Source organism: Fusarium verticillioides, chromosome 10 (genome assembly GCF_000149555.1).
Source record: "Fusarium verticillioides 7600 chromosome 10, whole genome shotgun sequence".
Classification (NCBI taxonomy): Eukaryota; Fungi; Ascomycota; class Sordariomycetes; order Hypocreales; family Nectriaceae; genus Fusarium; species Fusarium verticillioides.
In genome coordinates this window covers 496,498-519,721 of record NC_031684.1, presented here as the reverse complement: position 1 = coordinate 519,721, position 23,224 = coordinate 496,498, and the positions used below count along the sequence as shown (strand labels likewise).

At 47.9% G+C, this 23,224-nt stretch overlaps 11 protein-coding genes across 11 annotated transcripts; 5 read left to right on the top strand and 6 right to left on the bottom strand.

The window, feature by feature from the left end:
- Positions 1-133: 133 nt before the first annotated feature.
- Positions 134-1,693, top strand: FVEG_13796 (hypothetical protein; the record flags this gene model as incomplete). The annotated part of the gene is made up of 3 exons (XM_018903146.1): positions 134-355; positions 434-895; positions 956-1,693. 3 exons carry the CDS (start codon positions 134-136, stop codon positions 1,691-1,693), a joined length of 1,422 nt encoding a protein of 473 aa, XP_018762045.1.
- Positions 1,694-2,088: 395 nt separating this feature from the next.
- On the top strand, positions 2,089-3,303 carry FVEG_17607 (hypothetical protein; the record flags this gene model as incomplete). Its single annotated transcript, XM_018906847.1, has 3 exons — positions 2,089-2,566; positions 2,613-2,836; positions 2,887-3,303. 3 exons carry the CDS (start codon positions 2,089-2,091, stop codon positions 3,301-3,303), a joined length of 1,119 nt encoding a protein of 372 aa, XP_018762044.1.
- Positions 3,304-3,454: 151 nt separating this feature from the next.
- FVEG_13793 (alcohol dehydrogenase) lies at positions 3,455-5,564 on the bottom strand. The gene has a single exon (XM_018903145.1). It carries the CDS (start codon positions 5,383-5,385, stop codon positions 3,574-3,576), a length of 1,812 nt encoding a protein of 603 aa, XP_018762043.1. The 5' UTR covers positions 5,386-5,564; the 3' UTR covers positions 3,455-3,573.
- A 677-nt stretch (positions 5,565-6,241) lies between these two features.
- Positions 6,242-8,027, bottom strand: FVEG_13792 (hypothetical protein; the record flags this gene model as incomplete). The annotated part of the gene is made up of 2 exons (XM_018903144.1): positions 6,242-7,828; positions 7,945-8,027. 2 exons carry the CDS (start codon positions 8,025-8,027, stop codon positions 6,421-6,423), a joined length of 1,491 nt encoding a protein of 496 aa, XP_018762042.1. The 3' UTR covers positions 6,242-6,420.
- A 489-nt stretch (positions 8,028-8,516) lies between these two features.
- FVEG_13791 (plasma membrane proteolipid 3) lies at positions 8,517-8,803 on the bottom strand (the record flags this gene model as incomplete). Its single annotated transcript, XM_018903143.1, has 3 exons — positions 8,517-8,566; positions 8,613-8,719; positions 8,787-8,803. 3 exons carry the CDS (start codon positions 8,801-8,803, stop codon positions 8,517-8,519), a joined length of 174 nt encoding a protein of 57 aa, XP_018762041.1.
- A 651-nt stretch (positions 8,804-9,454) lies between these two features.
- On the bottom strand, positions 9,455-10,860 carry FVEG_13790 (cytochrome-b5 reductase; the record flags this gene model as incomplete). Its single annotated transcript, XM_018903142.1, has 2 exons — positions 9,455-10,737; positions 10,785-10,860. The coding sequence occupies 2 exons, from the start codon at positions 10,858-10,860 to the stop codon at positions 9,455-9,457; spliced, it is 1,359 nt and encodes a 452-aa protein (XP_018762040.1).
- Positions 10,861-11,691: 831 nt separating this feature from the next.
- FVEG_13789 (cytochrome P450 oxidoreductase) lies at positions 11,692-13,450 on the top strand (the record flags this gene model as incomplete). Its single annotated transcript, XM_018903141.1, has 3 exons — positions 11,692-11,824; positions 11,879-12,712; positions 12,765-13,450. 3 exons carry the CDS (start codon positions 11,692-11,694, stop codon positions 13,448-13,450), a joined length of 1,653 nt encoding a protein of 550 aa, XP_018762039.1.
- Positions 13,451-14,746: 1,296 nt separating this feature from the next.
- FVEG_13788 (hypothetical protein) lies at positions 14,747-16,594 on the top strand (the record flags this gene model as incomplete). The annotated part of the gene is made up of 7 exons (XM_018903140.1): positions 14,747-14,888; positions 14,954-15,419; positions 15,476-15,486; positions 15,541-15,572; positions 15,649-15,791; positions 15,875-15,944; positions 15,977-16,594. 7 exons carry the CDS (start codon positions 14,747-14,749, stop codon positions 16,592-16,594), a joined length of 1,482 nt encoding a protein of 493 aa, XP_018762038.1.
- Positions 16,595-16,816: 222 nt separating this feature from the next.
- Positions 16,817-18,743, top strand: FVEG_13787 (hypothetical protein). Its single transcript, XM_018903139.1, has 4 exons — positions 16,817-17,576; positions 17,628-17,747; positions 17,804-18,059; positions 18,116-18,743. Exons 1-4 carry the CDS (start codon positions 17,096-17,098, stop codon positions 18,555-18,557), a joined length of 1,299 nt encoding a protein of 432 aa, XP_018762037.1. The 5' UTR covers positions 16,817-17,095; the 3' UTR covers positions 18,558-18,743.
- Positions 18,744-18,757: 14 nt separating this feature from the next.
- FVEG_13786 (hypothetical protein) lies at positions 18,758-20,283 on the bottom strand (the record flags this gene model as incomplete). The annotated part of the gene is made up of 2 exons (XM_018903138.1): positions 18,758-19,549; positions 19,624-20,283. 2 exons carry the CDS (start codon positions 20,281-20,283, stop codon positions 18,758-18,760), a joined length of 1,452 nt encoding a protein of 483 aa, XP_018762036.1.
- Positions 20,284-21,169: 886 nt separating this feature from the next.
- FVEG_13785 (hypothetical protein) lies at positions 21,170-22,201 on the bottom strand (the record flags this gene model as incomplete). Its single annotated transcript, XM_018903137.1, has 1 exon — positions 21,170-22,201. The coding sequence occupies one exon, from the start codon at positions 22,199-22,201 to the stop codon at positions 21,170-21,172; it is 1,032 nt and encodes a 343-aa protein (XP_018762035.1).
- Positions 22,202-23,224: the final 1,023 nt, after the last annotated feature.

The following is a 23,224-nucleotide window of genomic DNA, read 5'->3' as shown; positions in this document are numbered from 1 at the left end:
TACGCGTTTGCATATGTAATAGAATAGAAGAGATACCAGTCAGGTCGCGCGCCCCCCCCTGCGTTTATTTCCATTGAGCCTTTCATTTAAGCTCATGACATTTTGTTGAACCATCACCAAGTAGACAGTGACAATGGCATCAACATCTCAGAACTCCGTGTTTGAAGCAGCTCCAGCAACTGAGTCCACGGGCGACATGGATAAGAAAACTCCTGACTCTCCAACGGTCTTTGCACCCGACGATTCGGCCTCCTCTGTCAGGCGTGGGAGTATTGAACGGCCCTACAGAACATACAAGATCCGTTGGTTCGGGCTTGTAGTGTTGACACTTCTGAACGTTATGGTTAGCTGGTCGGTATGTCGTTCGCCTTTCTTCTCTCGAACAGAATTGCATCTCCTCAACGAAGGCATTGTTTACTAACGACACCTCCAGTGGCTCACCTTCGCGCCCGTCACTTCATCAACCGCCGAGTTCTACAAAGTAGACGAATCAATGGTGAACTGGCTCAGCAGCATATTCGTCTTTGCAAACTTCGCCATGACTTTCGTCACCATCAAGCTTCTCGACTGGGGTCTTCGTCCAACCCTCATCAGCGGCAGCGCACTTCTCCTCATCGGTAATTGGGTCCGTTATGCTGGGTCTTACTCGTCCGATGGCAATAAAGTTGCCGTCGTCGGTGTCGCTCAAGCGCTCCTGGGCATGTCGCAGTCTCTCGTTCTGAGTGCCCCGACGCGATTCTCCGAAACGTGGTTTACGAGTAACGGGCGCGTGACGGCCACGGCTGTGATGAGTCTTGCGAATCCGACTGGAGCTGCGATTGGATCTATTGTCGTTCCGTTGTGGGCGGCTGAACCTAGTGATATCTCTTCTGTTGTCTTATACGTTGCCATCATTGTATGTCTCTACCTTCCGATCCTCTTTCCCAGGCAGTCGTTCAGAAGCTCATCATTATAGTCATCCGCAGTCGCCATTCCTGGCTTTTCTATTCCTGCCGCACCACCAACACCCCCATCATCGATTCACCATATCGAACGGACCAAGATCTTACCCTCATTACGCGTATTAGTTCGATCGTTGGAATGTTACCTCATCATCATCCCATTTTGGGTTTACACTGGCCTTTTCGTCGCCACAACGTCCCTGATCAACCAGATCGTCACGCCCTACGGGTTCTCAGACACCGAGGCCGGTATTGGAGGCGGTCTCCTTATCGTTCTAGGTCTCATATTCTCAGCCATCATAGCGCCCATCATCGACCGAACCAAGAAGTTTGTCCTCGTAACAAAGTGCAGAGTAGTAGTCGGTGGACTCTGCTATCTGGCTCTGATATGGGTCCCAGGTACAAAGGAGATCGGTGCACTATACGCTATTCTCTGCTGCATCGGCATCTCATCGCTCTCCATCGTTCCTGTTGTCCTGGAGGTTCTGACGGAGTTCTCGTATCCCGCGGGTGCCGAGATCACTAGCACTACTGCCTGGGCTGGCGGTCAGTTGCTTGGAGGTTGCTTCATCATTCTCGGTAACGGCATGAAGGCTGCTGAGAGTGCTGACCCGCCTCGCAACATGAAGGATTTTACTGTTTTCCAGGCTGTGTTGGCCATGGCGATGATACCTTTGCCTCTGATGTTGGGGATGTTTGGGCGCAGTGAGCAGGTAGCTCTGAAGCGTACGAATGTGCACCAGAATATGTGAATATTCTCAGTCAGAGAAGAAACATGAATTGATAGCGTGATATTGTTATGTCATTCTTTTTGTCCGGCTGCAATTGTGTCAACTGTAGCCTTGGTATTTCGAATGCTAGGATGCGACCAACTTATTTATATACCTCAGACCCCCTGCACGACTAATCATTTTTAGCCACGATTTTAGCTTCAACCACGCCATCCTGCCTCTCACTTCGGCATTCCGCGGGAAAGTGTCTAAGCTTCCAATCTAACTTTAAACGCGTGTCTTCATGCGTAACGTAAGCAAAGTTATCAGCCCCTCGCGCGGTTACATCGTCCGTGGCTTCAGTATTAGATATATTTCCCGTTATGACTCCTTTTTTTCGTTTAACCACTCCATCGTCGTCGACACATGTTCTCAAGATGACGCCTCGCCTTCAACAACTGTTTCTTCTGGCATGGTCCGTGCCATTACTACTCTTAGGCCAGGTCAACAGTGTCGCCACGCACAATCTGGACTACGTAAATGGTGAGACCGGTGTAAGCATCAACAGTTTGTCGAGAACTAGAGACTTCAACGTGCCGCGATCAGATGAAGAATCACGTCGACAATATTGCTTTGGGACAACACAGAACCAACTCTATGTCACCGACTTCTTACAAAACAACTTGGATATCTTGACAGGCCATTCAACATGCTGGCTCAACAGAGGGATCGCTGGTCTAAGAACGGAACTCGAAAGAAATCTCACATCGACGGGTCGGTCGGATATGCAGGTTCCGAAATGTCCAATCAACATCACGAGCTCAGGCAACACCTACCTGATCGACTTTCCCAAGAACAGCTATCACGTTAATACACTTTCGAAATCTATGATGATTATACTAACAAGTATACACGGTAAGTTGTCAGCTTTGTACGCGATGTCTTACTAAGAGGGGTTTAGTGGCCGCCATGACACTTGCTTTTTTTATTATATACCCCATCATCCTGATCTTTTCGACAATGATCGCTCTTGGCGAACTCATCGAGCGACCCTTATTTAAAGCTCGGATCGAAAAATGGCAGAAGATACTTTTCTGCGTCTTCTTCCTCCCTCTTCTGGCCATTGGCTTGCTATGCGGACTGACTGGGATGGGGTCGTCGGACCACTTTCGAACAGAACATGGGGTAAGTCGCATGTCGTATCGACAAGACAGTACTGATCATATATACTCCAGATCATTGGCTTGGTCACGGCAGTTTTGGCAACTTTGGCAGTAGGAGTATACCTCATCGAGAACAACCTCAGACCAAAGATCTCTATAAGCAGGAAATGGCGCCGAGTACACATGATGGTCAACTACACCGACATCTTCATCTGCCAGGCTGTGCTCATGCTTTCTGGCTTTGCCCTGCCTGACGGAATCGACGACTTTCAGGTCATGAGTCTTTGCGGCACAAGACATATCTCCACCTCACTCTCTTTCTCGGTGGGCATGATGGTAGCGTTCGTATGGAACAGTGCGATGGCAGCTATGACGCTTCAGTGGTGGCTTGTTCGCAGGGCTAGTGAGGACAAGCCTCCTGGCAAGATATGGCTGGTGGTATCGCGCGTCTTTAGGCGGAATACCAACACCTGTGAGGATGATCAGTAGGTCGGTGAAATCGTCACTGTATTCGGTCACAACGACTCATGGTTGGAACCCGTTTATGTATGTGTTACGCACCAGGCCGATGGCTCCTAGGCCACGTCAGTGGAACTCCTGGTAGTCTGCCGCGGCCTTTATAGATTACTAGAGCAGATATAGCGAGATGTTAAAATCTATTTCCTGGAGAAGGATATTCCATATGCCACAGTAGTGAGATACTGTAACCTTACTACGACGAATTCCCGGGATGTCAAATTCTAGGGCTCATACGGGTATCTACGCCACAGTAATGCCAACAAACGCTCCAGACCCTTCATATACCTTCTTCCTGTTACCTCCTTCCATATCAAACTGGTACACCGAGCCTCCCAAATCCGTGGCAAAGATACGACAATTCTTGGAGTCAAGCTTGATGCCAATGGCCTCGTGTAATCCCCGAGCAAGAACCTCGTAATCAATGACTGGCTTGCTTGCACCATCGTGAGTCACCTTGCTAATTGCCTCTAGCTTGGCGCGGTTGATGGTGTTACCATCCGGCAGCTCGCCTCGATCCGTCCAGTAGAGGACGTTCTCATCCTCGTCGACCTCCAAATCAATAGGTTCTGGTAAGCCTTGGAACAGTACCTCGATATCTGTCCTGGTCTTTGCATCTTCGCCTGGCTGAATGTCGATGTTGGCTTGAAGGATACGACCCTTCCCTCCCTTGGATGGGCCTTTCTGTGTCCAGTAAAACTTGCCAGTGGAAGGCGACACGGTGATGCCGACACACCATCTTGTAGGGTCTAGCATATGCTCATCGACCTGCCAGTCACCAGTCCAGATCAGGGTTTCGAGGTCAGAGCCATTAAAGTTGCATCTCATGATCCGCATTCCCTCACGATCAGCAAAGTACAGCTTTGAGTTCTTGTTATCGACAGTCAGCTGCTTTGGTGTGTGAACCAGACCTTGGGGGACAATCTCCTTAAGATCCGTACCATCGAGATTGCAACTGAGAACAGCACCGTCGTTGGACGAAGGATTGCCCATACAAGTCCAGAACAGCTTTCCGGCGGACTTTGAGATGTCGATACCATCAGGCATGCGCTGGCCTGAGACGACTGTCTTCATGGGCTTCGCATCACTTGAACCCAGCAACACGCGACCAGCTGAGGCACAATCCTTTGCGTTCCCACTTGACAATCCAATGTCTAAGAAGTAGAGCGAGGTTTCATGATCGGACTTGACAAGCTTGCTTGGGGGGAGCAACCCTCCCTTGTCAGACTTGGCTCCCAATCTGCCTTCATCAATGTACTTCTGAAGAAACTTGACAGGCGTAACAGGCAAGCCACGCTCAGCAATGTAATGCTGCTCAATAAAAGACACAGTATCAAGACCAACAGCGTCCATCATCGCAACAGGTCCCTTCTCCTTAGCATACCACATCTCCCTCCAGAGTTTCTCGATCTCCTCTGGAGTAGAGACCTCTTCTGCAAGGATGTTCAGAACCTCTCGCTTGATGGCAGCCCAGAGACGGTTGTAGATGAAGCCCGTTGACTCTTTCTGTGCGATGTAGGGATGAAACTTGATCTCCTCAAGCTTATGATAGAGGAATGGGAAGATGGTCTCGTCGGTTTCTCCGTCGGTCATGAGCTCGACGACGCGGTAGTCTGGTGGCATGTAATAGTGCATGTTCAGAACGCGTCGTTTTGTCTCCGGCTTCAGACTCTCTATCATCTCTCTTGACTTGTAAGATGACGAGTTACTGCAGAGGATGGTGTCGTGTGATGTGAGCTTCTCCAAGTCTGCAAAAGTTGAGATCTTGAGGGGAAGCTTCTCAGGGACAGCTTCGATGACGAGCCATGCCTTAGCAACAGCTTCCGAAAGGTCTTCAACCGCTGTGATAATTCCTCTTGTTTCAGAGTCTGAGTACAGTGACATGCTCGAGTTACAGTATTCCACGGCGGCAGCCCTTTGTTCAGGGCTAGGGTCACGAATGACAACATCAAATCCGCTTGCAGCCCATCCGCATGCTATGCGGCGGCCAAGGACGCCTCCACCAAGTACGGTGACAGTACGATTGTCGGTCGAGGGGAGAGTGAAAGCACCCATACTGATATTGCCGAGCAACGTCTGTGAGATATTGAATGGAGCAGAGATTGTATGAAAAGATCAATGTTTATGAGAGTGATATGAAGTAGGCACAACAGTCTGGACTCAACTAAAAGGCCAACTGTACGGGGTTTTGTATACAATCCATCTCAGACGTAGTCCAACACTTGAGGCGATGTCGGGCCTAAAGATCCGGATTGTCGGTACGTGACACCTCCAATCGGGACCGGCCGGTACGGCATGACGGAAGATACAGGACGTAATGATGAGGCTCAAATTGCCTCAAGTTCAGCCCTGAAAAGGCGATACCGGACTACAACGTGGAGCAGCCGAGGTCGTTAATTGCTTGTACACGCAATGACTGAAAGATGGCAATTTTATGTGCGGCTCCGTCATGACGCAACGATGGCATTAATTCCGCGCTTCTTCCGCTAGCAAGATCTGACCGCATGAAACTGATCCATAAGATCCTTGTTTTGAGCCTCAGCGCTCCACTCCTCGGCACATCTAAATATGGGGCTGCCCTGGCTTTAGAATCTTCGAAGAACAGCACATTCCCACCATAAGAAAGCTTAGCATGCAGTGTCTGATTTCTCTTACCACTTCCATCGTGCGATCTTGACCTTACCAAGTGCCTCGCTTACTGACCCAACTTGGTCAAGAGAACTGATTGTGATTTGTAGTACGTACCTATGTCTATGGCACAAGCACATGACGTCATGAACATTAGCAAGTGAACTACCCTGAACTTCCATTGAACCAAATTTTGGATTACTGGATATTGTATTGTGATGACACTATAAGAAAAAACCAGGTCCCTATTGGCTTTTTAAGTTTTCTCATTACTGAAGTAGTATCCGGTTCTTGCAAAGTCGAAACAGAGAGCATGCATTGCGTTAAACAGTAGAAATTATTAAAAAGCAGGTTTGTTGTCAAGGATTGGTGTCAGAGTCCGCACCGGTACTTGGGAAAACGTCTGCAACCTTTCCGAGTAAAGCCTTCACTTTTGCTGGAAACACCATGTCTACTGTTACTTTACCCAATATTCAATTGCCCTAGACTTTTCCGTAACCTCTCGATAATCGTTGGTATCCCAGCCGCCGCCGTAGGCCTCCAAGCCTCATCAAACTCAACCTCTTCCGTACGCGTTTCAAGCGCTCTTGCAAGCTCATGCATCTCAACAATATCGCGACTATCCAAAAGGCCTTCCCGACGATTCAATCGCCAAAGCAGATCTAGAGCTTGAACTTTCGTTTCATCATCTTCTGTAGTCGATGCGACAAAGGCGAGACCGGAGATCAGATCGCCATCGAGCGAAAATGTCGGTTGTTTGAGAGCTATGAGAGGCGCTGCTACTTCTTTGGCTGCCGCCAGAAAAGAATCAAAGGTCTCCGGTCTTGCTGCCGCCTCATCTGAGGAGTATGAATCTATTGACATTTGCCAATATTTCTGCCGCAGACGGAGGTTACGGTACTGCTGTTCCCCTTCTATTGCAATGTCCTCGTTTCTGAGGTCGTAAAGGGCATCGAGACGAGAGGTCCATTGATCAAGAGCATCTTGAAGCTTTTTAGTCGCTTCCTTCACAAGACTGGCTTTATCTGGATCATCGCTTCCTTCATAGTGCCAAGGCTTTTCGTCAAAGAATACATCCAATTGCCGTAGTGCAGAAGAGGCCTCGTCGAGGTTGCTAAATGGCTTCGGTGATTGCAAGTCTTGACTTTTACCAGAGCGATACCACTTCTCCATACCTGAGACACTCGGACCCCTTTCCATAAAGTTGGATGATTCAACACCGAGTCGACAAAACATCTCGGCAAGTTTTGTGGTCATCGCTCGTTCCTCATCTATTGACGACGGCAACTCTGAGCGGAACAGCGAGATCCCCGCACTGAGATGTTGCAGCAGCTCATCGTAACGACCAGTGAGGCCTTCGAAAGAGATGAAAAGAAGACAGCAGATCATGATGATGTGCATGTCTTGGGACGCTGTCATGGAAGGTACAATAGTCGCAATAGCCTTGTTGTACTGGTGCGTTGCGAAGCTCTTCAATCCATCCTGGTCTGAGTGGCCAAGTGATTTCGCCATGAATAGGCGATGCGAGGCGCCAACTGCAATCATACTGTATCGGATGGACTCGAACTGGTAACCTATGGGTAGAGCGTATCGAACCCAAAAATTGGTCGAGCGGGAAGAGAGCGATAGTTGTGTGGTCGTGAACTGCAGGAAGTGTTGGAAGTACATGCGCTCTGAAGTCGTCAATGAGGGAATGTCGTCAATGGTCAAGCATAGAGACATAGTATCAGCGATCGATGGTGCAACCTTCTTTCGGTGCTTTCGCCGGGGAGCTTTGGGTTTAGGCATCGCGTAGCCGTCGCATTTAATCTTGTCCTCGCAGCAGCGATTACATATCGGTTTCGCCTCGTCACATTTCAGATGTCGGATCCTGTCTGAATAAGTAATTGAACATGAGAAAGTCATGACGCCACTTACTTGCTGCAGACAGACACCTCGAGTTAGCCACCGGCCGTAGAGATGGTAAGGGAGGACGGGCAAACATACCATGTGATGCAGCCATTACGGCTTTTGGGGGCAGATGCGCGTTTATGCTTGACCATGGTAGTCATAGTACCTTGGATGGCCATTGCTGCGCGTAGAATGCCGTTGGCAATAAACACGAGGGAACCTATAGGAAGAAGATGCTCCTGGGTGAGGTGAGTTTTTCTAACTGGAGGATACATGTTCTGCCCCACTTGCGATCGGGCATCGCGAGGGCGACTTTTACGTTAAAGCCAATCACAATCACAGTAAGATTCAGTCTTAGCCTATTCCCGACGCGAAGATCCCACCAAGGACCTAGCACGGTTATAGCGTTGTTAGTTAGTTTCACTAATATTGTCGGTGTGTCTACGATCATTTGCAGAGGAGGGAAAATGAAACTTCGAGTTTTATAATTAACCTGAGTTTTGTACACGCCGTAAAGAGATACTATGTCCTAGCTGACATGCATCACCGCAAGTCTTTAATTGTCCTCCAAAGAAGCAGATATGCCTCTATTAGTTTATTAAAACGAATGTAATTATATGCCCTCAACTCTTAGGCTAAAGTACTGGCTCCCAAGCAAGTCGCAGCGCCTAATATTTCAAAATGATATACAAGGCATGAATCAGGCCAGGAACGAAGACTATGCAGGTTAGCATGCAATTACCCGATGGACTGTGATGACATACATAAACATGTCAGAAACAAATTCATCCAAAAGTCACTGTCACATCCTTTCTCCATGAAAACGCCGACGGGAGGAAGGATGATCGCGAAAATGATCTTGCAAATGTCACTGACAGAGTTAGAAGCTGTATGTATGCTGAATAGATGAAGCAAAGGGGAGGGGAACGATGGCTTACCTCCCAGTGAAAGGCATATTGGCAGTTGTAGTAAGGAATGAATGGATAGCTTAAAAGAATTGGCGTGAACAGTAGATGACAAAGCTGTTATGGAAAGGAATGACTTGATATCATTACTTGGAGGACGAAAGCCCCCTTTTTATAACCGGTAGGCGTATTCTTGACGGCAAGGTCCAAGCAATAGAAAATTCCTTGCGGGATGTAATCGCCTCGTTGTAAAGTTGGGCTTCGGCTAGCGCATGCTAGCAAAGACGCCATTGAGCGACGCTCATGAAACAGTGAATAGTTTCAGCCCAATCATTATGCAAGATCTCATACCCGTTGATATCTGGATCCGTTACAGTAAGCAGACCTGAAGCTTTGATCCATAAGGCGAGGCATATGATTGGTGCTTCCGTGTTAAAGTGAAATGGCTTTCCCCGTAGGGCAAATGCAAAGTGCAAGTTGTGGGGCTGGAAGCGTCGGAATTGTGGGACACAGATCGCCATTTGAGATACGAAAACGCTGGGATAAGAAAAGGTTTCTTCGGTATTGAGGCTCTGCAATCACTAAGTAGACAATTTAATTAATCTACGGACACTATTGCGGATAAGAATAAGAGTTTCTCCATTAGAGAGCGCATCAACTATAGAAATACACTGTTCATAACTGAAAGAAGATTATCTTATCTAAAATGCAAAAATCTGGTCCGACATCTTGGCTGACGCCCCGGGTTGTTCAAAACCCAAGTCAACAAGTGCCTTCTTTGAAGCATTCACCATTCCAGGCGGCCCACACAGAAACACCTTTGAATCAACACCGGGCGAGGGAAGCCTCTCCTTGATCAACTCCCGAGTTACGTACCCAGATCCAAACTCCCAATTAGGCGGCGGCTGATCCAGCATGTAGTACACCTTGAAGTTCTTGGGATATCTCCTGGCAAACCTATCCAACTCTTCACGAAGCAAAATATCCTGCTCTGTTCTGTTGGCATAGATGAGAGAGATCTCTGTTGTGTCGCGGTCATGCTCGCAGATAGCACGGATGACCTGGAACATCGGGGTGATACCCGTACCACCTGCGATCATGCCGATCTTCTTGCAAAGGTTTGGTTGATACTTCATTGCTCCCTTTGGACCTCTGAAGAGGACCTCGTCCCCGACTTCTAGCTTCGCCAGAAACTTGCTTGTGAGCTTACCATCTGGGTATGCCTTGATAACCAGTTCAAGAACGCCAAGGTCGGAGTTGTTAGATACTGGTGTATATGATCGCGCGACACTTTCTCCATCAATGTCGGCTTTGATAGTGACGTGCTGACCAATTGGCAGGCCAAGAATGGTGCTCGTGGTTGGAAGACCGAATGTCAAGCGGTAGACATTTGGTGCAATGAGGGTCTTTTGCTTCAGCGGAAGTGGCGAGTAGGTGACAGGGTCCAAAAGTCCTCTCTGCAACAAGGTATCTTCTTGGGCTCGCTTAGGCACCTTCATATGGGCAGGATAGCTTGTGAAGGGCTTGCTTTTCATGGCCATACTGGTGAATCGCTGTGCAGCGACGGCATTGGCGGTTGCGAGGGATCCACCTCCGACAATGATACCTTTGATGAAACTTGAGCCAGCCGAATCACTGCGTAGCGACGCCAACAGCCAGTTTGGTACGGTGAATCCTTGGCGCTGACCAAAGTAGTAAGCTCCTGCACCAGCGCAGACAATGAAGCCCAAGTTGATCAACGCCGAGACTGATGAAGGTCCTCCGGTCTGGACCTTCACTGGCTTTACGGGTGCAAGTGGCTTAAGCTTGGGCTTCTTCTTCTCAAAGCCCTGGACCTTGCCAACGCAGCAGTCTTTCATGATATCGAAGGCATCTTCTGAGTGTCCAGCGTTGTCGAAGTCCTCACTAGCATCTGTACCGGCTGCTTCTGTGAGGACATCGGCGCCGCCAGGATGGTCTGCCAGATACTTTGTGACGTCGTACACTTATCCCGAGTCAGCGAGTGGTTTAGCTGGAATTATTGTAACATACCTTGGCCATGGACGATAAGCCATGCATCCTCGGGGCTGTTATGTTCAGCGACCTGCTTGATGTTGAATTCCTCCATTGCTTGCTGTTAGAAACGATATGAGATTGAAGAGCGGTGTATTTGGCGATGACCTTGAACCATTCTCACAAGAATAACAGTGGCTGGGTCTTGCAGATAGTTCTCTTAAACAGCTCAGTGCTTGCGTATTAGGTGGTCACAACTTGGCCACATACCGTAATGCTCACAAGCAAAGGATCCCTGGACCATTCATGATTATGCCGACATTTGCATGTGCCCACAGCGGGCCGGAGTCCAGCTCCGTAGTGGGCCCCCAACAATGCCGAGGTTTCAGGGCCCGTAGTGGATACTGCCGACCGAGGCCGACCCACTTTGCGATCCACTTCAACCGGAGGCAGTCGGTGAAACAATGCGAATTCCGCTGTTGATGTAACACGTAACGCTCGATTGGCCAGAGAACCCTGAACATCGCAGAGAAAATAGCTCTTATTTCCTTCTTCGCGATTATACGAAACGCGAGTACCGAATTGGCACGGGCCCTTCCGACATTCCCGTTTGCATCATCCAATCGTAACAAACAGTGTAATCAGACCCAGAAATCTGCGCACACGGATATGCCGAGAGATTAACGGATGCAACGATAAAATTTGTATGATGCAGGACTTTAACGTCATTCACGTTGCAGTGCGAGGCGACGGATATGCTGTCTCCACGTTGGGCTTCGTATCCTTGCTTGCGGTGTAATAAGAAGATGGCGAGAATGGGAATTCGCATGTGCCATGCCTGAATGCATTCGCCTTCTGGATTTCCTACATATAACAATCAAATATTCTTAGCATTTCTGCTTTGGACAGATAGTCTTGGCTATTCATTCAGATCACAATTGTCATCATGTCAACGAAACATTTTTATCTTCTAGGCGAGGCGCCCTCAACAGCTAGAGAAATCGAACTTCCGCCTGCTGTAGACTTTGAGGAGCTCCAGAACATTGTCGCATCTCACTTTGCCATCGTCAAGCCAAACGGTATGTTTCACCGAACAGCGTCACAAACGCAAGCCATTAACTTGAACACTTCAGGCGTCGGCTTTGTTCACGATGACAAAAGGCTCAATGCGGTATCCGAAGTCCTAGACAAAGACGAACTAATCGCAGTCTCTGTCAACGGCAATGCTGTTCGCGATGTCCCCGGCCCAGCTGGCATCCCATACTTCGGCAACTACCTCGAAATCTACCCCGATCATCTCGGCAACCACCAGCGCCTATTCGAGAAATACGGCCCTTTATTCGTCACAAACAGCATGGGCAACCGCCTCTACCAGACCAACAGCGCCGAGCTCTCCAACATCTTCCTAGCTGAAGACCACTACTTCACAAAGGATATTGTCCCCGGGCATCCCCTCCACCCAATCAAGAACCAAGAAGCAGGCGTCTTTCTAGCTGATACAGACACAGAGCAATGGCGTCTTGCTCATAAATTCCTCCCTCCTGCACTTGGACCAAAGGCAGTTCGTCATTACGCTCCTACGATGCAGCGAACGGTAGAGCAGTCCTATAAAGTCTTCGATGAGCTTGACGAAAAGGGTGAGGCGTGGAATGTCTACCAGTATATGCTGAAGCTTGGATCTCAGGCAGTGGGGAAGCTTGTTCTAGGTATGGACTTTGCGCATTTCGAAGAGGTGGACGCGCCGCTGCACGAGATGGTTCTCAAGATTGCGGAGAACTTGGAGCTGAATAAGAAAGTGTCGTCAATGGGAGCTTGGTATGCTAAGATGCCGTTTGGTGATCCAAAGAAGGTTAGGGATACGACGGCTAGAATCATGGAGATGATGATGGAGTCGATTGCTAGAGCGTCCAAGGGAAAGGAGGATCTGGAGCTCCAGGACGCAGCGCTCAAGGCTGAGAATGTTGTTGGTAAGTTCTATACGTGTACTTGAACTGGTTTGGGACCTAACTGACCTTCTAGACTACTTCCTCCGAGCCAAGGACAACAAAGGTAGCAAGCTACCGCCTTCCCAATTCGCCCCAACCCTACTCGTAGCTACAGCCGCCGGCTTCACCACCACCTCTTCCTTGCTATCCTGGTTGATCTACAGTCTCGTCAAGTACCCAGGCAACCAAGAACGTCTTCTCCAAGAACTCATCGACAACGACTGGGACGACGATACCCAAGTCACAGCCGAGACAACCAACAAGCTCAGTTTCCTCGATAAGTTTATCAAGGAAACCCAGCGTCTGCACAATCCCTCTTTCCAGCCCGCTCGCACCGCCAAAGTCGATATGATACTCCCAGGAGGCTACAGACTTCCCAAAGGCGCAGTAGTCATTTCAGCACTACACCACATGCACAACAACAAGGACGTATGGGAGAACCCTGGGCGCTTTGACCCTGATCGCTGGGACACAGAACAGGTAAAGAATCGACCTCCCGGCTCTTATATCCCATTCGCGACAGGACCAAGAATGTGCGTCGGCTTCAACTTTGCTCTGCAGGAGATCAAGGTGTTTTTGCCGAAGCTTGTTTATCGGTACAAGTTCAGCCTGGCGCAGGATGGGCCGATTGAGTATGATCCGTACTTCCAACTGATTCGGCCGAATAATCTATATATTCAGGCGGAGAAGCGGGTGAAATGGCCACCAAAGTCTGAGTGAGGGGCATGAAATTAAGTAATGATTGCGCCGGAACTTTCACAATGTTTGGGGTTTATTATGTAGAAAAATGTATTAGTCTGTATCCTATCTTCACACGTGTTCCTGACCATCCTGCCAAGTTATTGGACACAGCACGCGGACTTATGTGACCCCAACCCGTCGCGTGTCATCAGCAGCGACAATCATAAGCCGTGTCAATGCTTTTCCCTTTCGCTAAGTGCTACAATTCACCAGCCAGAAGTCCCGCTCGCCTTGCGACTGACTCGTTCGTCTTTCCATGCAGGAATAGCTCGCCCTACCAGAATTAGACAATGCGGTTCAACCGATCGGGCCGAGCGGACAGCGTGGGTGCTACAGTTGAGACTTGTGGCTTAAACCAGCAGAGAGAAGTTAGCGCTGTGGTGACGTGGTTCATTTCAGTCCATTTCTCGACAGGGGCCGTCTTATCCGCAAAGATGAACACATCGCCATGGAGAAAGAAGAGGAAGTAGCGCTGCAGAAGCAGAGCCCATTTGCTGGACTTGGATATGAACAAGATGTACCGGCGGTGTTGCCATCCTCCTGAATTATCCGTATCACTGGCATCAGCACGAAAAGCCGTTAAAAATATCCAAGTTGCTATCTCTAGTGCTACTTCTTCGTGGATTCACCCCAGGCCTGTCACTGTTGGCACTGGTTCTGTCTGCTGATTTAAGCTTTCAGCCACGAGTGTCAACTCAGCAGACTGACAGCTTATATCAGCAGAAGACAGGGCTAAGAATATACGATTTCTCAGCGCTCTACCTGTTTGCGGTTTTGCGGCAAGGAAGCCATCTGCAACCAAGAGCAAGGGTAACAATCTTAACATGTCATTTCGAGATTCTGGCCGGGTCCATGAAAACGCACTAGATCCCAAAATTCGAAAACGGTTTAAACGGCTAAAAGTAAAAGGCGATAGCCAAAACCTAGATAGTGCACCAAAGCCATTTGCCCACTGAGGATAAAGTTTATAAACGACTGGCAAATAAGCAATCTTTCAGAGGTACTAAATAGCTCTCATTCCAATACGGAGGAATGTAATAGATAATAGAAACGTTTTAAATAATTATCAGCAGCACTTACCCAGTCCGGACTATTAGACAGGTCTAGATATCATGTGGCATCGAGCCAGTTTGATCTGGTTAGTTATTGATAACGATGTGCCGACGTAGGTGATATAGTAGGCGAATATATATAATTTGTTTTCTTGTAGTTATTCTCTTTTCCTGTACATCTTTCTTACACCTTCCGCAACTCTGCGTGATACAATTACTCAAAATGCTGACTTTGACAGCCATACTGGTGCTACTGTTTATTAGTACGGTCAGCCCGTTCCCAGCTGACAGCAGGGGGCCCCAATATGGCCTTGACACAAGAGCAATTGGTATGCAGAACCGCAGGCTTACCAAGGCCCATTATGGTAAACTCTCAGCTGATACTTAAGTGCCATTCTAGTTTGCAGAGATAGTGACTAAGATCTTAAAGCCTTTAAAAAGAACAAGGCAGACGGGTCTGCCTTCTGTTCGACGTATCTTCAAATCACCAAAACCTCCACTATTACGCCTGTCGTTACAACCTCAACAACAAAATGGATAGCACAACCTGTCAGGGTAGTGGTTATTCAGCGGGTCAGCTTTATTGTTAATCATATCGCCCGGAAAAAAACAACGAAGACCGCATCCACGACAATCACAAAAACAAGCACTGCTAGTGTCACCGCTTTAAAGACTCAGAGGATAACAAGCACCCAGACAGATGATGCTACCAGTACAGACATAGCACAAGTTACTCAGAGTGCCATAGTGCAAGTGACACAGCAAGTGACACAGCAAGTGACACAGCGCATCACTAGTACCGTTACAGCTACCGTTTACGTGACATCTACCACAGATCTTACAAGCATTGGCACCATACAGATCACAGAGGAAGTTCCGACCACTGTCATTGTTACGTGAGTTCCTGATTCAACCGTTTGCAGTTAGTGAAGCTTAGATAACTAATACCTAGTATAGCAGCACGTAAGCTATCACAAGGTGGAATTCAGGAAGAAGTAATGTACTGACATTCAACAGAGCGGAACCTGCCACATCAACGACGACAGCCCGTAAGATCTGCTGGAACTCTAAATTTAGAAGAGAATGGCTAATTGATGGTCCTTTGAATACATGTGTGCGGTCCAGGGCTATGGATCTAGCAACTATAAGATCACTGAAAACATGGGACAATATGACTTTGGCACATGCAAATCGTATTGTTCGGCACAGACTGGCGCATTGAGCTTTGCGTTCTATGATCAGCTTTGTGCATGCTTCAACGCCTTGATGTAAGTAAACCATTCTACTGTTTCTCTCCGACTTCACACAAGACAACACGTTGTCGTGCTAGTGTTGTATTGACATTTATCAGGTATACTGTCTTGATTAGGAGGGATCCTAATTCCGTCTTTCTTTGGTACGATATGGTCTGTTCCTCAGCGGTATGTCAAGTCCCTACAATGTCTCATCTCAGCCTATCATTGTTCTGGATTCGACTAACTCCCATCTTAAGCACGCCAAACGAGCCGTACAAGTGAATAAAAACGTCCCTGCGTACTTACCACTCAAGGGCGCTAGCGACGTGAGCAGTGCGTGTTCATGTCATATCACCAACAAACTAGCTGCGCCTACTACTACAACAATAAATGCTGTCAACGCTAAAACATTCACATCTACAGTAAAGAGCTTCACAAAGGTTTACTACAAGACGACAAAATACGTTACTGTCACCAGTCAGAGGACTGTCAGCATAACTGACAGCAAGACAATAACCGCGACAGATTACAGCACCGTAACCATCACAGACCTCAAGAGTCTTACAGTCTCTCAACCCATCATTATCACCGTCACCGAATTAGAGATCGTCACTATTACCAACGTCAATACCGTTGATGTTACAGACTACAATACTGTCTATACTACCGATGTGGATACGGCCTTAGAAACAGATCTCGAGACTGTAATTGCTACCGATGTGGAATATCTTACTGAGACCGACGTCGAAACAGTTGCCGTTACTATCACCAACGCCGACATGATAACGCCCTCTCCAGTAATTGTCGTGGTGGTATCAGGAACTACATATGGGTGAAGTATCAGCTAGCACGCCCTCACTAGAAAGATTGAAATAAAAGACAATATTGAAATGACACTGGCTATGTTTATTACCCCGATAATCGAACTAAACCACCTCTTTTATTGAGTTATACTCACACTGTTCGGACAAATCCCGCGGACAAGGTCCGAAAATTGTGCACGTCCCCATTTAGGAATAGCCCAAGGAGAAGAGTCATAGCAAACATCTCAATTCATTCTTCAACTCTGCTCTTGATCTTCTTCTTTCAATTCTTCAATTGGTAAAGTAAAAATGGTGCTCACCAAGGATGAGAAAGCTCTTCACGACCAGGTCAACATCCTGCCTCGACGCCAACTAGTCATCGCGCTCGCCACCCTCTCATCGGCTTTACTCCTCGTCACAATTGATCAAAATGGTTAATCAGTGACTCTCCCCACCATTGCCAAAGATCTCAACGCCGAGGCCACCATCTCATGGGCTGGTACTTCCAGTTTGATAGCCAATACCTGTTTCCAGATGCTCTATGGTAGACTATCCGATGTCTTTGGCCGCAAGGTCGTTTTCATATCTGCCGCTTTACTTCTTTGTGTTTCGGATTTGCTCTGTTCGTTTAGCCAGAATGCAGTCATGTTTTATGTCTTTCGGGCTCTCGCCGGTATCGGCGGCGGAGGTGTCTTGAACCTCAACAACATCATCATCTCAGACATCGTCAGTCTCGAACAAAGAGGAAAGATCCAAGGCATCACTGGTGCCACTGTCGGACTGGGTAATATCATCGGACCCTTCATCGCCGCTGGCATCATGCAGAGGTCATCTTGGCGAGCGTTCTTCTGGCTTTTGACACCACTATCCTTCATCACCGCTGCTTTGGCCTTTTTCTTTCTCCCTTCCAAGCCTCCAACTATTAGCTTTAAGGAAGGGATTACTAAGATCGATTGGGTGGGCTCATGGGTCTCAGGTGTCGCCATCGTTCTTCTTCTAATTCCCATCTCTGGAGGTAAGATCCCAAGTAACGTGGAAGCAGAGTACAACTAATTTTGTCATCAAGGAGGTTCATACTTCTCATGGGATTCACCACTGTCAATTAGCTTCCTCGCTGTCGGTGGCTCCCTGTTTCTCGCCTTTATAGGATGGGAATGGAAGATGGCAAAGCTTCCCATGATGCCTGGTAAGTCCACATGCCGAAAGGCGTTTATAATACGGTTCTGACTCAAAGCTTTGCAGTCGACATCTACAAGAACTCAAGCATTAGTATCATGCTGGCCCAAAATTTCTTGCTCGGCGCCGTTTACCAGTCTTACCTCTACTACGTCCCTCTTTATCTCCAGAACCCTCACCAATATAGCGCCATGAAGTCAGCAGCGATATACACTCCGTTGGTGGCGGCGCAAATGATTGCCTCTGTTGGTTCGGGACAATACATCAGCCATCGCCTCCGATATGGCGAGGTGCTCATATTCGGTTTCGCCGTATGGACTCTGTAAGCTCTTCGCCATATCTTCCATCTTGTGAAATAGTCGCTTACATCTTTGTCAGAGGAGCGGGTCTGGCTCTGCTACTTACGAGACACTCCAGTATAGCCGTCATTGGTGTTATACTGGGCGTTGTCGGAATGGGAGTCGGGTGCATCTTCCAGCCTACCCTGATCGCACTACAAGCTCATTCCCCCAAGAGCCGTCGTGCAGTCATCATATCTAACAGGAATTTCTATCGTTGTATTGGAGGTGCATGTGGTCTTGCTGTCTCTGCAGCGGTCCTTCAAGCTCAATTACGTGCTACTCTGCCCGCTGAGTACAAGGATCTCGCTAGTTCGACATACGTGCTGCCTGAGTCGATGCGCCGAGTTCCTGCGGTTCTGGACGCATACATGTCTGCAAGTCACAGCGTGTTCATATTGCAAGCTCCATTAATTGGCCTATGCTTGCTTGGCACCGCCTTTATTCGAGATCGAGGACTAGAGCCAGTGAAGGATACATAGAGCATTAGGGTATGGCATTTGCATGAGCGACCTATATCTTATGGGTCAACCTGTCTGTAAAGTTTCACTTATGGATAGCTATTAAGTTAGCTTCATATATCTCCCTGCGGCTCCTTGGCAACATAGAGCGCAAATTTATGATAGTCACAAGTTACTAGTTATATATACATATGCTTTATAATCACACTACTTTCACCCCCCTAAAGCTTGACCATCCCACTACACAAGAGCTCCTCATTTGAGGCTAATGTTACGAATGGAGGCGCAGTGTTGAATACCCCACGCGGATCGTATTTCTTCTTCAGGCTCATGAGAAAGTCATAATTTGGCCCATAGGCTCTTCTTAGCGTGTTTTGACTAGGCGCAGTTAAGTTGATATATGTGCTAGGAAGTATGTTGGCCTGGTCAGTTCCTCTGATGGCATCCATGAAATCCTTGAGCCATTTATCAGTCACTTTGACCTTTTCCTCCGAGTCAGCGTAACCCAGGAACTCAAGCATGAAATGGCGCTCTGTTGCCGAGAAGCAAGATGCTTGAGCTGCGTCGCTGGAGGCCTCCCTGGCGCTGTGAATCGCAAAACCCAGTCTAACCTTATTGGGCATGATGTCGATATGATGTGCAATCATGTCGATGACTTTGTCTGTTAATGACAAGATGCTTATGGTACAGACATTACCAATCATTCCGGGCATGGCGAAGCCATGTCTGAAGTCATCTAGCGCGCCTAAGTGCGTTGTTCTTTTCACTGTCGTGTGAACAAACGGGCCCAGCTTAGTAACCTTTTCGAGTTCCCTTTTGCCTTGCTCCTGATCTTCATGCAGCCACATTACATGGCAGAAGGGAGCCTTGCTCAATGGCGTAACGACGAACAAGGGTGCCATGTAAAGACTCTCGGATGGATCTCGGAATAACTGCCGTTGTGTCTCGCGGCAGATATTGGCCACTGTATTCTTTAACTTTGACTCGTCGAAGAATACTTGACCAGAGAGGAGCTTGCAGTCGTGTTAGTCATTGCTCTGTGTTCGTGCGTATATTTGGAAGGTAAAATAGAACAAGGATAACTTACACTGCCCTGCGGGAAGATTCTGATGGTCAATTCGACAATGACTCCAAAGCCTCCTCCAGCTCCTCGAATTTCTTTGAGTAGATCAGCGTCGGCGTCGATGATACGACCCTGCCAATCTACAACCTTGGCGCCGAGGATTGACTCATGCCCCAAACCATGAAGCCAGCCAAAAGGCCCATACCCTCCATAACAAGACCACCCAACAAACCCAATAGGAGGCACCATGCCCGTTACAGTTGAGTAGCCCTTGCTCTGCAAATCGCCAATGAGTTTCTCAAAGAGGATACCACCTCCAACTCGGGCCGTCTTTCCATCATTGTTTACTTCGCAAAAAGAGATGGAACGCAAGTCGATGCAAACCGAATTGCTGATCTGAGACTTGCCGAAAAAGTTATTCCCGCCTGATCGTACAGTGAAGGGGATTTGGTTGGCAACAAGATATGGAACAGCTCTGGCGATTTGCGGGGTGTTTTCCGGGCGAACTACAGCCCATGGATTGGCAGTATTGGTCAAGAGCCCAATGTTGGTCAGCTCGGCGAAATCAGGTGAAGATGGAAGAGAATAGGGAAGATCTTTCTGCTGATGGAGAAAGATTTCTAGGTTCTTCTGCTTAACAGCCGTTCGCCGGCGGTTGCCTTGCTGAAAGGATTCGTCAGCCATGGTATCTAAGCCCGGTGTATCAAATATAAACGGCAAAGGCGAGAATGACGGAATGAATGAACGTGTGCAGTGAAAGACCATGTTTAGGCCAGCTGTGCATTATATATTCAGGTTCCAGGGTGTAAAAGAGCCCAATACTCCACGCAATAGATCTAAAATGCGGGGTATCCTCTCAACCCCATCACGTCGCTGGCTCCAGATGTGTTCCACTGAATTAGAGTCTGTAAGCTTCCCCGGAACATGGGTACCTTCCCCGCGATTTGCGAACTTCGCGCTAGACATTCCGAGGAAGACCAGGGATCTCAAGTAGCTTGGCGTGGGATAGTGCCGTATGCATCGGACTCTCGGACCAAACATGGAGTAAAAGGATTTAGAGTCAAGAGGATCCTCGGCGACTAGGCGACTTACAGAATCCTCGTTCCGATACCCACAGTCTCGATCTCGGTCGCACCCCAGCCAACCGATTTACGATACTCGTGCAACCAGGGATACGTACGGGTTGGACTTGAGTCCAGAGCATCTAGACTCTGCGTGCTAATCTGGTAGACACATTCCGAGGCTGGTATAGTTCTGAATACGTGGGCCTACCTAGCAGGTTTACTAGCAATTACGATTTGCATTAGGATATGGCATTTACACAACTTGCCTATTGCTTATGTATAGTGGAGGCTATTGTGAGTAGCACTGTGTGTGAGGCAATCCTCTCTCACCCCCGAAGCTGTATATACATCTTTTAATTGCTACGCAATGAAGAGCGTAACCCATGTATAAACCACGATTCCTGATCAATATGGAGGAGAAAGATAACTCAGGAATTTCTCGGTGATAAATTCAAAAATGGGTTTTATTTGAAGCTAACTACATAAGGATGATAAGTCCTCAGAGCTTATAAACGGCCTGTAATCCTTTCCTGGAGGCTTGGAAGACGGACCAGAGGGAATTCCAAACTCTTCCACTTTGCAAAGGCAGAAGAAATAGATGCAAGCTTTAGTTGCTCCAACTTCAGTTTATCTCGGATGTCATATCTGTGTTGCAGTTTACCTTTCAGTGTCATGCAACTAACAGTTGAGTCCTCCTCCCATTTCGGTCGAACATTGCCCTCAGGTCCCCGTTCCAGAACAGCATTTGCACCACATGTGATGCAAACAACATTGTTTCCATCGCGGAATTCAATCTTGAGCAGATGGCAGTAAGGACAACTGCCGCTCTCTTGGGGCCCTAGATACTGTGCCTCGTCGTAGGGCTTTCCCATCTGACTTGCCACACGATGGCCCAGGAGCTCAGCACGGCCCAGAGCAGTTCCAGAATCCGCCAATACAGCTCCTGGGCTTGCATAACCAGACAGTACAACTTGGCCAACCACACGGGAGTGGATGGGGTATATACACGTCTGCAACGTCGGCAGAGCCATTGTCCACTGCTCAGGGAATGCAGGGTTCGACGCACCAACCGCAATAAATCCAGCGACACGAGGCTTGAAGGCTCGCTGATCAACTTCCAAGTGTTTCACAGACTCATCCCCATTTTCCTGTCGACGCTTTAGATCGTACGCCATTGATACATCGGCGTAAGGTCCGAGTATGGCGTCCGCGAGAGCTTTGAGAGTTCCAGCAGGCTGGTGGCTGTATACTGGAGTGGCGATGATAATGGCGTCAGCATCCATGATAGCTTTGAAGACAGCCTCGCGGTCGTCGGGCTCTCCTTTGCCAGATGGTTGATCTTTTCCATCATCGCGATACGGTACCATAGATGGATCATCCCTGAAGGGTAGGTGCTGCCGTGGCAGCACAACTGAAGGTACATGAATCCAAGATACAGAAATTGACGAATCTGTGTCAGTAGCAGCTTTCAAGGCTGCTTTGAGCAGGATCTCAGAGTTTCCATGGAGAGAACCATTGCAAAGACCAAGAATATGCATTGTGAGTATTGTGTTTTGTAAGAGAATAGATAGCCTTTTTGTGGTGAGGTTATGAGTAGTATGAAAACGGAGACTTAAGACTGTTACCAGACAAGTCTTAACCCACGGATCCGAGCTAGAGTATATATAAATTATCTGCTACATTAAATTGCTATGGCTGGCCTGCTGTGTCGTCTTTCCCAACTTGGAATCTTATGTCTCTTGTCCGCAAAAGATGCATTTTACAACTCCCTAAATTGACCAGGGCTATACGTCTCGGCACTAGCAAATAGCAAAGCAAAGCTTCCGCGGGTCTCTAGCTTGGGGCCTGGTCTTAGATCCAGCTGAAATCTACCGATTCATGAACAAGTCCGGGGACTCTTTCTCATTCCCTGATTCGTTTAGGTCTTAGCTCGGCGGTCAGCACCTCGTCTAAACTAGAGCATCACTCATTTCCGACTATGTTAAGTTTTCGGAATTGCGGGGGTGGAGTTCGCCGATCTACCACCGGTACATTATTCGGGTTCGGGGTCTTAGACTAGCCCATTCCCTCTGGTTACTTTGCTGTTGTAAAGGGAATCAGGTAGGTTTTCAAATTTAATTATAAATTATTACTCTATGTACTTAATCATATAAAATATTAGTAATATACTTCAGATACGAGTTACACGCTTATAAAGTAATAATATTAATGTTAATTAATAAATATGTATTATTTAAAGGGTATGTGTAGTTTATGAATATACCGGATTATGTTCAATCGTCGGGTGACAGTCCATCCCGCGTCAAGGACACTAGTGCCACCAAAATGCGGGGTTGAGCATGATATCCTGGGGTAGACCATGCTACATCAACCCGCATCATTATATCTTTTATCTCCAGACATTCCGATCCTTGGACTTCATCACAGCCTTCAAATCTGAGTTCCGACGCGTCGCGACCGGAATGAGTCTTGTGTGTCCCGAATGCTGGGCCGTCTTCATCAGGAGTGAGCATCTGCAGCGCCATATGGAGGGACACATGGGTCTGCGACCTTTCTCTTGC

What these genes read in the sequence shown, in the direction of transcription:
- FVEG_13793 (XM_018903145.1), bottom strand. Translation starts at nt 5,385, where the DNA reads ATGGGTGCTTTCACTCTCCCCTCGACCGACAATCGTACTGTCACCGTA.
- FVEG_13787 (XM_018903139.1), top strand. Translation starts at nt 17,096, where the DNA reads ATGCTCTATGGTAGACTATCCGATGTCTTTGGCCGCAAGGTCGTTTTC. An exon ending in AAAGCTTCCCATGATGCCTG is followed by an intron (nt 17,748 to 17,803) that starts GTAAGTCCACAT and finishes AAAGCTTTGCAG; the next exon opens with TCGACATCTACAAGAACTCA. An exon ending in GGTTTCGCCGTATGGACTCT is followed by an intron (nt 18,060 to 18,115) that starts GTAAGCTCTTCG and finishes CATCTTTGTCAG; the next exon opens with AGGAGCGGGTCTGGCTCTGC.